This window comes from Carassius gibelio, chromosome A5, assembly GCF_023724105.1.
Source record: "Carassius gibelio isolate Cgi1373 ecotype wild population from Czech Republic chromosome A5, carGib1.2-hapl.c, whole genome shotgun sequence".
NCBI lineage: Eukaryota > Metazoa > Chordata > Actinopteri > Cypriniformes > Cyprinidae > Carassius > Carassius gibelio.
Window position 1 is genome coordinate 23,126,919 of NC_068375.1, and position 14,638 is coordinate 23,141,556.

Sequence of the window (14,638 nt, forward strand, 5' to 3'; positions counted from 1 at the left end):
TGTGGGGGATATATCCTTGGCACATTTTGGGCCCCCTAGTACCAACTGAGCATCGTTTAAATGCCACAACCTACATGAGTGTTGTTGTTGACCACTTCTATCCCTTTGTGACCACAGTGTACCCACAGCGTACAAAAAGCTCAGACTGGTTTTTTTTAACATGTCAGTGACAAACAATTGCATGATAGTATTTCAATATGGACCAAAGAATGTTTCCAGCACCTTGCTAAATCTATGCCATGAAGAATTAAAGCAGTCATGAAGGCAAAAGGGGGTCCAACATGGTCCTATAGCAAGATGTACCTGATGAAGTGACCAATAAATTCAGTGACCATCTAAATCACAAGAATCTTGCAAGAACATTTTAAATTCAGATTTAATAATCATTACATTTGCATTTTTTTAATTTATATTTTTATAGTCTGTTGGTACATCATTCTGAATATGAGTGAAGTTTACTGTTATAGATACTGGTTTATTATACTTAATTAAAGAGTATAATGACAGAAAATACATACTGAAGACTATGGAAGTACAGATGTTATAGCAGAATTGATTTATTTTTAAAGAAAATTGACCTGTATTCTATCTTACAGTGAATTATAATTGTGGAGAGATGTAAGATTACATTTGATCATACTATATATTGAAACTAAATTAAAATGTGATTCTTCCCCTTCATTTGGCTGAAGTTGTTGTCCCTCAGCTTGTATTACAGCATTACACTGAAAAGGTTGCAGACCAGCCCAAAACACTGGTCTAGTAGTAATCAAAGTTCCATTCTGCAGATTTACTAAGGAAGAGGCCAATGATTGTTTACACTGAAGATGTTTTGGAGTGTTACTTAGTCATCTTTGTTGAACTTCTTGTTGAATCAACTACAGATGGACCACAACCTTCAAACATCTGAAACAACATAGCTAAACTCAACATCACATGTGGCCACAGAAACAAAAGAAATATTGTAACAAAGTAAACGGTTTAAATAGTTCAGAGTTATTAAAACCCTTGTCATGGATCTTTTTAAGATACAGTTTCTGGCTTGATTTTTAGGACTAATCTATTTCAATTCAATGTACAGGATATACAAGTCAAGTGTACAAAATGGCATTTCATGAAATATATATATACATATATATAAGAAAAAAAAAACTGTATTCACAAAGTCACACAGTATTGACGCCATGGCCACAACAAAAAATCTGTCTCCATCTTTGGAGGAGAACCAAACCAAAAAAAAAACTTGGCAGTAACAGTCTTTTCCTCATTTATCCAGTAGAGGGCAGCACTTTTAAGGTTAACTTGATCCTGTGCTGGCTCATTATACCTCAACCTCAAGGAGAAGCCTTCATTCTTCAAAACAATCTGCATTTTGATACATAACGTAGTTGGATATGTAAATACATTTTTACAGATGAGCCATCTGAACTCAGATTAATTAACCCTGGCAGTCACAATTCTCATTCTTTGGATCAGCACCCTGTGAAATAAACTACACCTTGAACACAAAACCCTCCAAACACTTTAATCTAATAATGCACTGAACGCCATTAAATGATATAAAGGTGAAGAACCAAATAAATAAAAAAAACACTACAGCTCTTGAAGAACATCTGTAATGGAGCCTGTGCAATATAACCACAGTTAAGGCTTTAATGTGTTCATTGTAGCTTTTTCTCTAAAAGAGGCCGCATTAAAATGATTAGCAGATCAATGACGACACCCATAAAATGTGTGAGTAATGGATCTTATGATACCCTGTTAGCAGCACCAGTGGAGAGTCAACAGCCCCTACACTAACAGACAGTACACAGAGAAAACAAAAGCTGCAAGTCTACATGCCCTGGTCTATATGATGTGACATCTGAGATGTCATGGGATATAATATTTACTTGAAGGTATTGTTTTTTTGAGTCATTATGATCAATTTACATAACCATTGTTAAATAATGAGCTTGTTGTTATAGGTTTCAAAGTTAATCTCTACAAGAAAGTGTTGCCACAGACCGTTCTTTTTTTAAGTCCAGGACAAGATGTAACCTTTGTTGTATAGATAGCAAAATTTTGATTTAGAGTAAAAATAAAAAAACAAAAGATTTTAATAGTTCACCCACAAATGAAAATTCCTGTCATATTAACTCAATTCTCAATTTGTTTTCATAATATATTAGTTTCATTTTTCTGTTGAACACAAAAGATTGTTGGTAAACAAACAGTATTTTTTTTTTGTTTACTCAACATTCTTCAAAATATCTTATTTTGTGTTTAACAGAAGAAAGAAACATTTTGAGGGTGAGTAAATTATCCTTTTTGAAGAGTGAAGATTTAGTCGCATATACAAGTGATTTACTTGCAAAATAGAGGGTTGTAATATACATCCGACTGGATTAGTCTGAAAGAAGAAAGTCATATACAGCTAGGATGCCTCAAGGGTGAGTAAATTATGGGCTAATTTTTTTTTGGGTGAACTAACCCTTTAAGCCAGTGTTATTTTAAATATTAAAATAACGTTTGTTTTCCTTAGCTGTAACTCTAAACACAGTGACTAAACACAGTCCTCCACTGGCTCGCCTTCATTCCCTTCCTCTTCCCCCCACATCCCGAACCTCATATCCTCATCATCCATGGATCCTCCCTCTCCCAAACCAGCCATTCCCATTGCTTCATCCGCTCCAGGCTCACCCTGATGTGCACGGAGGTGTTTCCTCAGACTGGCCGGATCTTTAAAGCCTCTGTGGCAAAGTGGGCAGCAGCATGGCCGCTCTCCCGTGTGTATGCGCTGGTGGTGTTTCAGATGCTGCAGCCTACTGAGCCTTTTCCCGCAGACGCTGCACACATATGGTTTTTCACCGGTGTGTGTGCGGCGGTGCTTCCGCAGGCCATCGAGATGACGAAACTGCGTTCCGCAATCTGAGCAGGAATATGGTTTCTCACCGGTGTGGATGCGAAGGTGAGTCTTAAGAGCCCCAGACTCGCGGAAACGGCGGCCACAGACAGTGCACGGGTATGGTTTCTCTCCCGTGTGGATCCTCAGGTGCTTTTTCAAGCTGGAGATCAGACGGAAGGTCTTGCCACACTCTAGACACAAGTGAGGACGTTCCCCAGGTGCCTCTCCCATCAGCTCAGAGATGGAGCGCCGTATGGGCTCTTCTGGCGATGAGCCGCCCACCCCAGGGCTTCTGCTGGTGGTTATACCCAAACCAGGAGCATCCCTCTGGGCTGATCTCAGTCCGGAGGTTCCTTGTGATGGTGAACTACTGGAGGAGGGTCCATTGTGAGGCCTAGAGGGGGGTGGTGGTGTAGGTTTGGATTGGTGATGGTGTGAACGGGAACCTCCTTCTTCCTCAACCACATGGACGTATGCCAGATCACACACACTCTGTGCTGAGTGCTCGGCTTCTGTGGGAGCCTCTCCTCCCCGCACACACACCTGTCCAGAGGAAGGAACCTGCTCCTCTTTAACGGAGAAGCTAGTGTGTGAGGGAGGGTTTTGGGCTCTGGTGTGTGTGAGTCTTCTGCTGTCATCCACCATCTCACCTGTGACAGACATCACACATTTATACACAGGTAGGCCTACGAGAAATATCAACTTTGGCAAATAGGTGGAAAATTTCTAGTAAATTTGGGAAAGTTTCCAGAATGTTTCCACCCTTTTGCAACCCGAGGCATGACAACTTCATGATTTGTACAACTTTTTTGTCATTGTGTTTCATAAGAATATTAGATTACTTGCATATAATGTGATATCTATACTTTTCACAGAAAAAAAACTATTATAATGTAAAATGCCAGACAGTTTCATAATTGGTCTTTACAGCTGTAAACTACCAACAATTATCAAACTGTTATACAGAGCCGACCAAAAGCGTTTTTCTTTCATTTGTTCAGTTAAGAACAGAAGTTGTTGTGTACATCAAAGGTAGACATTCTTTCAGTACTTTAAGAATAACAATAAAATGGATTAGAAGTTCTTCAGACTTCTCAAAACGTTTATGTGAAGAACTAATAACCGCCTTTATTATTATTGTTGTTATGATATGTATTATTTGAAATGAATAATTAGGTTATTAATTATGTCAAAAACAGTTAAATATTGGTATGGCTATCAGACACACAAGCATAAAAATAATCTGTATCAGTTAGACACAAATAACCATCTCTAGCTAAGAAAATAAGGCCCTGATATTAAACTTTTCCAGATTATGGCTGATAACCAATAAACGGACTATATTAAAAGAATACTATTTGTGTTTACAATATTTAATATTAAAATATTAAATCAAATCATATGAAATGCTATGAGTTAGGCATTCAAAATACAGTAATTACAATCGTTTTACGATTTGCTAAAGGGTAAAATTAATGTTAGTAAATTATTGAATAATTATCATTAATATTATTTATTAAAATGTGTGTGTGTGTGTGTGTGTGTGTGAGAGAGAGAGAGAGACATGTCTATGCACAATTAAATACAGACAGATATCAATTAAGTTGGAAAATGTACTATATCGGCAGATAACTGATATATTGTGCATCCCTATCATAAATCACTTTGTGTTGTTGCAACACTGTCTTCTGCCTACATGCTTTTGTGTTAGGTGTTTTTACATCCACAATTCACATTACATGTAATAAACTGAGTGTTGTCTTACTGGGTCTGTTTATGTCTGAACAGATGTTAGAGGAATGGACGGATATAGGGTCATAAAAACTGTTCGTCACCGTCCCGTCCGCCTGAATGGAGAGGTGGCAGCTCTTGAATTCCTCCCTGGAGTCAAAGCCGTGTATGGCATCCCCAAGAGCGCCACTCAACTCGGGCTCGGCTCCAGTAAAGCAGCGCGGATCCGGCTCGGTCGCACTCCGATGTGTCAAGCGGCTCGAGGTCACGGGTCCAGCGGTGGAGTAGACGTGAGGTCCCGGCATGGACGGGTTCCCAAAGGGACCCTGAAGCTGGTCGATTAATTTCTGCGCGCTACACAGGCACTCCTGTAACGTCTTGAGCTCTCTCTCGGAGACTTCGAGTCGAACCTTCAGCTTCTCGTTCTCTTGCTCTTTGGTCAGCAGCTCCCGCTGGGTCTCGGACAGCACCGCCACGATCTCGCCCAGAAGGGTGTCCACCGCCGCGGACAGAGTGGAGCGGATGGTCGGTCCGAGGCGCGTTCTGAGTGTGGAGATGGACAGGTGTTTGTCCCGGACTGTGTTTTGTATGCACTCATCCTTCTCTCCCTTATGAGACGAGTCGATTATGGTTTGTTTACGGTGAGAGGCGCTCGCTGATGAGCTGTTTGATGCTGTTGGTACCGACCCTGGGTTGATTCTGCCCGCGCCGTTTTCACCACTGTTGCGCTTCGAGTTCATAGCGAATTCCTCTGCTCTACACACAAACGAAGAAGGGAACCTATTTTAGTAGCTATGATATATTAATGTTATATAAAACGGAAACGGTCATCTTCTGGAGTCTCGCTGCGACTGTGTTTCCTAACCACTCCGAAATTAAAAACTAGATATGAGCCAGATCAGCTACTATAGCATTGCCATTAGCAAACTAGCCCACTCTAGCGTAACTCTTGAAAATTGAGTTTTTCGCTGACTTGGTTTTGGTGAAAGCACGATAAATAACGCAATACTGTCGTTAATCTGCATTTAACGTAGTAAATTTGTCTTCTCTACGCTCCAGAGCCTGAGCCTTCACTCCACAGTACAAACGCTGGGGTCAATACTGACTTCTGATTGGTCAAAGATGGGGTCGCGGCTTGATGACATACTCTCGCGTAAACAAAGCGCACATAAATGACGACTTTCAGAATTTATAGTCAATGCGAGAAACGGATTAACGTTCGTTGGTTTACAAAGTCCTTTGAAGTATGCTTTGGTGTTTAGTTCTTAGTCATGTCGTTCACAAAAATCTAGTTTACACATCAAATTTTATCTTATGTAAAACATAGTCCTTAACATGTGATTAAAGATCTACCTACTGTAAACCTTGAAATGAAAAACGAAAGCCAAGTTCGCCAAGGTAAACTATGATTGTTAATTAGCTATAGAGGTCGGGATCGTTGCGTCACGTCGCAATGCATTGTGGGAATCGCGGTACAGAAGTAGATGTACTGTATAGTAGGCATTAGGTAACGTTGGTCATTTGGTCATTAATTTTGATTATTTTTTGGAAAATGGTTCAGTATTGCTGTATTGTGAACTGCTGTAATCGGTTTCATGATCGACAGGGCAAACGCCTCGTGAATCATATTAGTTTTCAACATTTTCCTACTTGGAAAAAAAACACAAGGTGTCTGAAATCACCAAGAGATGTGAGGAATTCTGACTGTGCATTTAACTCTTTTATATATAAAAATATATATTATCGTTAGCCTCATATCATAATTGCCTAAGTTATATTTAAATGTTTTTGGTAAAAAAGAAAAAACATTTTTTTTTTAGAAATCACATTGTTATTTTTTAATGATATTATAACAGTACATTCAACCAGATGTGTGAACAAGTATGCAAAAAGAAAAATATCCATCATCAATTGCCTAACCAATAAAAGTGACTTAGGCAGAATATGCCATGACTTAGTTCCACTTAGGTGCTGTGCAAACATAATATAACCAAAGTTTTTATATTCTCCTAAATATAACCAAGATGTGTAACTTGTGAACCCTAATCAAGTTATTTCTTATTAATTTCTAACCTTAACCACTGTTTTCCTTTTCCACCCTTAATCGAAGTTCCACTTAGGTGCTGTGCAAACATAACCAAAGTTTTTTTATTCTCCTAAACATAACCAAGATGTGTAATTTGTCCTGACGGCAGTAATGGGATGGGACTGTAGGCAGTCCAGAGAGCCATTCTTTCAGGAAGGTCTGGTCAACATCTGATATGGGCACACATGGGCCAGTCTTGTTGATCTTGGGTTTACACGGATCAGTTTTGGATTTTAACCATGATCCGATGGTTTTGGGGGCAATGTGTTGGGCAATGTCAAAGTGTTGAACAGAAAAGATTCTTACACACAGGTTTACGTCTATCTGCCAGTTGCAGGTGGTATAATAGGGACGTTGTTCTCCTAGATGCAACACCACCTTTCTTCTGTTTTATGTGCACATTTTGGACTAGAGTCTGGATATACAGCTTGCGTGTCTCCCAGAAAGGCATGGACCAGAAATTGTTGAAGATATCTGTTCTATGCTTTTCAGTCAGTTTCTCTGACTTTAAGCAGTGCTGTGATGTGCAGGGTGGGCCCATGGCCTTTGGTGGTCTCTCCTGTCCCATTTCTGAGAAAATATTCTACAAGTGTGCAACTCTCATTTGATGAATTCACGTACTGATTTGCGGATGTTCAACATTTCTCCACGACTTCACATTTCTTGATGCGGGTGTGTAAATGCGTTTTGCACCACATTCACTGCAGCAATTGTTTCAAAAATGTGAGCGTACGAGTTTCTAAATGTGTGATTTGTAGAATAGGATTTGTGCACCTGCAATGAAGAATTTGAGAAGGTGTAACTGTTGTGTTGTGTTTGTGGGAGAGAAAAAAAAGTCTACAGGTTTGCAACTCTTAAAACATTTCTCTTCTGTGACTTCAAATTTACTGATACACATGTGTGGCTTTTCTTTACAACTACAAATCGCACTGCCACAGGTGTTCAGTTGTTTTGAATCAAAAATAACTTCATACACAGACCCCTCCCAAATCAACCCAAATCGGCACGTGACTCCTCAGTCTCAATAAAACCTGGAAGTTTAAAGGGTTTTCAAGGTCTTCAGACACATATACAGTCAGATGGACAGAAATACATGCTCCAGTGTTTCTCTATCCCCTTTTATGGAACCTAGGGCGCCTAATAAATCTTATTATAGTTATATTAAAATGTTAAGATGTACAAAATTAAAATAAAATATTTTGGGTTAATTTTTTATTACAGTAGAAGAACCATAGAAGGGCTTGAAGTAAAAAAGGTTAAAAACCACTGCTCTACACCACCATCTTTTTTAAATATTATCATTAATGCTCTAGTTTGGCTCGTCCTTGGTATAACTTTGCACTTCCTGTGATGAAACAGAAAGGCTATTGAGATTGGTTGTGTCAAGAGTGAGAGAATGTCTAATATGGACGGGCTCTGGTTGTGTTTCTTCATGTTGTGCTGGTGCAGCAGCGCCACCCGGTGGTAAATCTTAGTATATCAGGAATCAGAAATAATAACGACCACATTTCTGTTGTACAAAACATATACACCACAGTATATGTGCCCTTTTAAGCACATGTATAAACAGCCAAAACGTCTAAGTTTCATTTTATATCTCACCAGTGGACACCAACCAATAATCAGAAGCTCTGATACAAAGTAATATGGTTTGGTGAATTACATTATGAGACAATATCATATAGAATACAAAATATAATGCAATAAATGACAACACATTAATAGGTTTACAAAAATGAGGAATATGTCCAAAGTGTGTGTCTAGGGTTGTGTTTTCAATGTTAGACAAGGACCTTCTCTGAAGTCTTCTCCACAAAGTGTGTCCCTTCAGCAAAACAAAAGCAGGGAAAACAGCCAGATACCTTTTGTTCCTCCTTGACCAACATTATAGTCGTTATATACATTTGGTCAAGTAGCTTTATATTGCCATCCCCCAAACTCATCCATGAGAGAGGATGATGGTATACCGTGATCCATTATTCCAGAGTTAAGTGGTGTTGAGCTTCACACAATCCAGCACATACTTGACATTTGCTTCAGTTATCTGGTGTGGCTGTAGCACACACCCATGGAAACCCATTTTATGAAGCTACGGGTGAATACTTGTTCTGATCTGCTTTACAGGGGTAGTTTTGAACTGCAGTGCGACAGCACTCCTTTTCTTTGGAATTGTGTGGCCCACTTCCTGGCTCAGCTGTGCATCGCTTAGAGGCATGTATTAAAATTTGTGACTGATATTACAGAAGAAAAGACACAAAAGAGTTTTAAACAGTGGTTAAATCAGGTTCTGCTGTACCAGAACATCTGGCTTTAGTTACACCTGTCTCTATCAAGCTCTGCTCTGAGTCTGTACACATATTTATTTATATTTATTTTTAAAAAATTGCGAGCTGAAAAGATGAAGATCTTATCCCAATCAGCTTGTCAGTTCTGAAAATCAGTTCTGAAAATAAATTGTTCGGTTTCGTTGGCATCTGTCATAATGATGTAAACTGATGTAGCCTCAGTCACTTAAAAATACTTTTTAAATGTCCATTTTAATGTTAGTTTCTTTATAGTTTCTTTATATGATATAGATTATATCATAGTCCTTTTAATTTTTTTTTTTCTGTGCATGTGTTGTTTTTTTACCTGACATGTTGCCAGAAATCTAAACAAAATTCTATATGCAAAATCCAGAGAAAAGTATGTGGTTTTCTTAAGCCACACCCACCACAATAAACAATGGAACTTTCCAGTAGACCAGCAAACTGAATGTGTCACAGTAGACCTCATTTATTCCTGCCTGCTATGGTAATTCTGTCATAAATTATAGTTATTTTCCAGCTTTCTAAAATACAGATGATTACAAAGACTTTAGATAATGCAAAGCACTGGCATTGAAAGGGCTGACTGGATCTGTTTGTTCTCTTAGAATGACAGAAGTGTTCCACCCAGAGACAGATTGTTTTGTTTGTGTCTTTACTAAAATGGTTTTTGCAGCCTCTCTTGTGTTGATGGTAGATTTGCACTCTAAAACACTTAAGGGAGTTGGCGGCTAGGTGCTGCTGCTTGATAACATTTTTGGTGATTCTGTGGTAAATTAAAATTTTGAAATTTCAGAGGAATCCCTAAAAAGAGTCTGGACATACCAAACCAACCCTTCATTTTAAGTTACTGAATTTGTACAGAAGCAGTAACTCCCTTGTGTCATGGACCTTTGTTGACAACTCTAAAAACAAAATCATTCATTTTAAATATCACATAATTCTGAAAAATAATAATGAACCATTGAAAATAGATGTCTTAATACGGATGTAACATTTTACACTGTTTAGTACAGTTTAGTAAACCCTATGTGTAATATTTTTGCATAACATTTGGCTCAAAAAGTACACTAAAAAGATTGTGGCTCAGTGGTAGAGCATTGTGTTAGCAGTGCAAAAGGTTGTGGGTTTAATTCCCAGGGAACATACATCCTGTAAAAAAAAATGTATAGCCTGAATGCACTAAGTTGCTTTGGATAAAAGCATCTGCTAAATGTAGATTGTTACATCTGTTACTGTAAACTCTGATTTTGGTACTGGCGGCATCAGCAATATAGCACTGGCCAGTGCAGCCTTCTCATCTATGGCTTTAATATTTTAAATATATTTAATATAATTATGCAATAAGAAATTGAGTTATTTTATAACAATGTATTTATTTATTTATTATTGAAGTTGGCTATTGGCCAAACATTCAGGAAGAAGACTAATATTAAAAACATGAAGAAGCCCAAGCTGTTGTTCAAAGTAACAACAGAAACGTATCATCGATTAAAACTTGTTCTGCCGTTGAGTGCATGTGTCTTTATTATACTTTGGCTGACAGTGGCAGCGTCACTGGAGAAGCCACAACATACAGTGACACTCCACAAAAATCTAAATCACATTGACACAATCCATCGACACATGACACATGTCACAAGTGTCAGTGGCACATGCCACTCTCCACTGACATGTCAGTGAAAACTGGAAGTGTCACAAGATGTGCCACTGAGCAAAGTGGCATGTGCCAATGGTTTCCGTGCGTCAGATGCCATGTCACTTAATGTTATTACTGCTTCTTGCTCGCACAAACATAAACACAACTAGGCTTCTGAATGGGACAATATAACAGGTTTGTGTTTTTCCAGTGCAGGCCTCTTTGGCCTCAGTTTGTTATAGGGTGAGGTTTAAGGTTTTCTTATTTGTTTTTAAGATTCTGATTATCTTAGCTCCTCAATTTACTTAAGACTTTCTTCCGATTTATCAGACATCAAGACTGATGGACATCTTGTAGATTGTTGCTAACTGTTCCTAAATTTTACCTCAAGTCTAATGGTTTGTTCCTTCTCTGTTGCTGCTCTTCATTTTTGGATTAATCTGCCTCTTGAGATTAGAAGTTGTGGTAACTTTAAGTCTTTAGACACATTCACTTGCTATTGAACATGGAGGAGCTTAGGGCCTCGATGTTTTGTCAATTTTTTGATGTATTTAATTTTGTTTGTTTAGTTTACTGATGTTTTTTGCAAGAAGAATATATATTAATATTTAATAAGTTTCATTTTATTATAGTAGATGCTCTACCAGTGCCTGATTCTTTTTTAGACAGCTCTTAAAAGTGTGAAATTGACATGTTTTTTCCTACCTCTGATGTCATAGCTAATGGTTTGGGACAGTGCATGTTCTTGTGCGGTCAACAGCAAATCATTAGTCATCATGACATTATGATAATTTCACTGGGGCTTTAGAGTGAATAGTCACATCCCTTTCATGGGTCAGGTGACTGTCCCTAAAAACTCAACAATTTACATATGTTTTTAGCATATGATAATATAATATAATATAATGATTTAAGCTGTTCAGATTTAAGTGTGGATTATGGTATATGGTAAACATATGATACAAGAATATTTTCAGTACTATGTTTTGACACATCTATGATTTGGGAGCATATGGTATGGTACAGTAACATTTTGTTTTATCAGGAAAAAATACAAAAATATTCTATCTTGTAAGATCCACAATTACACCCATTTTCTTAGCAAACTCCTTTAACAAAATGACAGAAAATGTGTATAAATCATTTGATACAATCAAATCGTACTGAAAATGTGAGAAACTGTGATTCAGCCTTTTTCTTTGGAAGCACATACAGGCAGAAGAAACAAACATAGACTACACAAGTTTAAAAGGTGATTGCGATCAGGAAGTGGGCTTGAAACATAGCCCATAATTGGCGTCAGCACACCAGCAGTAGGCAATGTGTATTTTTCCTAAATCACATTGTTAGACACTGACGAGCAAATGAGAAGAATGTGCCGAATCATTCATCCCCTTTCCCTGCGCCCCTTTTTCTCTTCATGTTCATTAAGTCATCCATACACTCTCTCTATCCAACATGCTTACAGTAGTCAACAGTCATTCATTTAATCCCACCATTCATATCAAGATTAAGTGCATTTTTGACCCCCCCCCCCCACACACACATGCACACATGTTACAGAACTCCCTCAGTCTCAGTCCGTGCGGTGGATATCTGCCGTGTTTTGTGTCTCCACAGTAGCAGAGCCAGAATCAACAGCAGTATCAGTCCCACCACACCCCCAATAATACCCAGCTTCAACGCAAGTCCAGAGTCTGAATTTTGGGGTTGAAATACGGCACATGACTTCTCATCCTTTGCACTGACGCCACTTTTATTTACCGCTTCTACACATACATACGCACCAGCCTCAACATTATCCAATACTGCCCTCCTTTTGCTTTCCCCCACTTTTTCCACTTTTCCACTCCCTTTCACCCGGACAATGTAGTGGGTGACAATGGAGGTGGGAGCACACCAGCGCACCACAACCCCTTTGCCGTCCTGTTGAATCAGATCCAAGAGGTATGGTGGGCTCGGGGGAGTGAAAGCAGAGCTCAGCCCCGGGCAGCGGCAGCCTGTGACTCTTGCGAGCTCCTGGCAGGTTTGCTGATGCTCCACACACAGGTCATATTTGCAGTTGTTATTTGGGCCTTCGGAGTTAGTGGTGGATGGGCCTTGAGGCTCAGTGGTATAGTCCTCATAGTTATCATCTGTGAGAGCCGACAAACGGAGTAGAGTTGCATTCTGAGATGATGATGATGATGATGATGATGCTGATGACACGAAGGAGAGGTCCAGAAATTTGATGAGGAGGAGAAGGATGACAGGACATCCACATCCTAACATGACTCCTGCTAAACAAAATATGAATATGAATGGAGGTTCAGATCAGAGTAGTCGACTCATTCCTCAGGTGGATGAAACAGATCAGTCATTCAGTTATCTTTAACTGATTTCATTAACCGTTCTTGACTAATGATCTACAGTTCATGAATGTTCAGTAAAATGTTTCAATGTTTTTAGCGATGCGCTAAATGCTTTTTTGTAACATTGTAACTTCAGATTCAAATCAAATGGTTCAAGACTCACTAAGATACTTAACAGATTTCATCAAATTTGATTAGCCATTCTTTACTTATGGGAGTGCAGTCAAATATATATTATTTTGGCAGAATAAAATTTAGCTTAATGTTAACACTTAAATAAAAATGTAAAAGATTGAAATTGGATTTTAAATTGCCATGCAAATTATGCATTTGGCACACACTTGAATCCACATTAGTTCTAATGAATGCAACAGTAATTTTTTTCAGGCAACATAAAAACTACTTTGTATGGATAGGAACATCTAAATTAAATAAATAAACATTAAGTGAAAGATATGATCACTGAATCAAACTGATTGCATTAGGCACCAACAAAATTCATTTTTAAGATTTAAATCAAGCATAAATAACTCCTTAGTTTATCAATGTAGACTTGTTACAATGCTTTGTGTGTCTATATTAGCATTTTAGGTCAAGGCCTTTGTTCTATCAGCAAAGATCATACTTTACATGACCCTGCTACAGACACCAGCAGTTTGAATCCCTAATAGCTGCACATTCTGATGTTTTGACACAGTGACTACATGTCAACCTGACTATATTAGGCTGTTAGGGATCAAGCAGAATTTCCTGAATTGAAAAAAACAAAAAACAAAACACCGGAAAGAAAAATCACCCCTGAGCTGGCTAAGGAATGAATGTCAAGCCAGTGGTGCTTCAGAACTTGCTTCATATTTCTCAAGTGACATTCTAGAGCTTCAGAGCAGATTACTGCAGAAAACTATTCACATTTAGCAGATTGAATACCAACATTCCAGTCATCCAAATCACTCTATTGCTAAACACACCAGTTAGCAAGCTTCCACGCAAATGTGATGGTGTGTGTGTGTGTGTGTGCGCAGTGACAGCTGCTCTCGGTTAGAATATTGATTAACATTCTTTGGCATGGATAAACGTCCATTAAAACCAGCCAGTGGTAAGAGTTTTGGAGAGAAAAACACCAGACAGCCATGTGATAAAGGAATGCAGGTTTTCAAGGTTTTGATCAATCAGAAAAAGGCATTTGCATTGAGCTTATCTGCTGTTTGCTGTCTCTAGATTATTTTTTATGATAAAACTGAAGTTGTGAAGTTAGTCTATTGAATAAAGACAAAAGATATGAATAAAAATGCAAAACTCTCAATTCTTACCTGTTTAATCGATAGTCCAGGAAAGATTTTCTAACAATCTTAAAATCAGACAATATTTCTCTGGTATGCTCTTTGCTCTGCTCTCATTCCCTTGCAGCAGCAACACTCTCTTAACTCTGCAACGCTCACCTACTTTTTCTTCCTAACCCCATCCCCCTCTCTCCCTCCTTTCCTCATCGCTCCACCTTTTCTCATTTAATAGGCTTTCTGGCCAAGAGCAAGTGTGTGGGAAATGTGCACATGCCTCTAATGAATCACAGCGATTACAGCAGGTCAGAATGCTGACGCGACACACACATGCACATCTGAGTTCATGTTGATCAACTCA

At 38.6% G+C, this 14,638-nt stretch overlaps 2 protein-coding genes across 4 annotated transcripts; both read right to left on the reverse strand.

The window, feature by feature from the left end:
- Positions 1-338: 338 nt before the first annotated feature.
- On the reverse strand, positions 339-5,716 carry LOC128004363 (B-cell CLL/lymphoma 6 member B protein-like). Its single transcript, XM_052592597.1, has 2 exons — positions 4,653-5,716; positions 339-3,537 (listed from the first exon to the last, which is right to left on the reverse strand). Exons 1-2 carry the CDS (start codon positions 5,356-5,358, stop codon positions 2,546-2,548), a joined length of 1,698 nt encoding a protein of 565 aa, XP_052448557.1. The 5' UTR covers positions 5,359-5,716; the 3' UTR covers positions 339-2,545.
- Positions 5,717-11,665: 5,949 nt separating this feature from the next.
- LOC128004379 (leucine-rich repeat neuronal protein 4) lies at positions 11,666-14,461 on the reverse strand. 3 transcript variants are annotated; one of them, XM_052592599.1, is made up of 2 exons: positions 14,311-14,461; positions 11,666-12,925 (listed from the first exon to the last, which is right to left on the reverse strand). In XM_052592599.1, the coding sequence occupies exon 2, from the start codon at positions 12,918-12,920 to the stop codon at positions 12,207-12,209; it is 714 nt and encodes a 237-aa protein (XP_052448559.1). In that variant the 5' UTR covers positions 12,921-12,925; positions 14,311-14,461; the 3' UTR covers positions 11,666-12,206. The 3 variants fall into 3 exon arrangements, with proteins under 3 accessions (XP_052448559.1, XP_052448558.1, XP_052448560.1); XM_052592598.1 differs by having other exon boundaries at positions 11,666-12,928; XM_052592600.1 differs by lacking the exon at positions 14,311-14,461 and adding an exon at positions 13,910-14,026.
- Between the last annotated feature and the right edge of the window lie 177 nt (positions 14,462-14,638).

Coding starts and splice junctions, on each gene's coding strand:
- LOC128004363 (XM_052592597.1), bottom strand. CDS start 5,358: ATGAACTCGAAGCGCAACAGTGGTGAAAACGGCGCGGGCAGAATCAAC. Junction 3,538..4,652: donor TTCAGACATAAACAGACCCA/GTAAGACAACAC, acceptor TGTCTGTCACAG/GTGAGATGGTGGATGACAGC.
- LOC128004379 (XM_052592599.1), bottom strand. CDS start 12,920: ATGTTAGGATGTGGATGTCCTGTCATCCTTCTCCTCCTCATCAAATTT.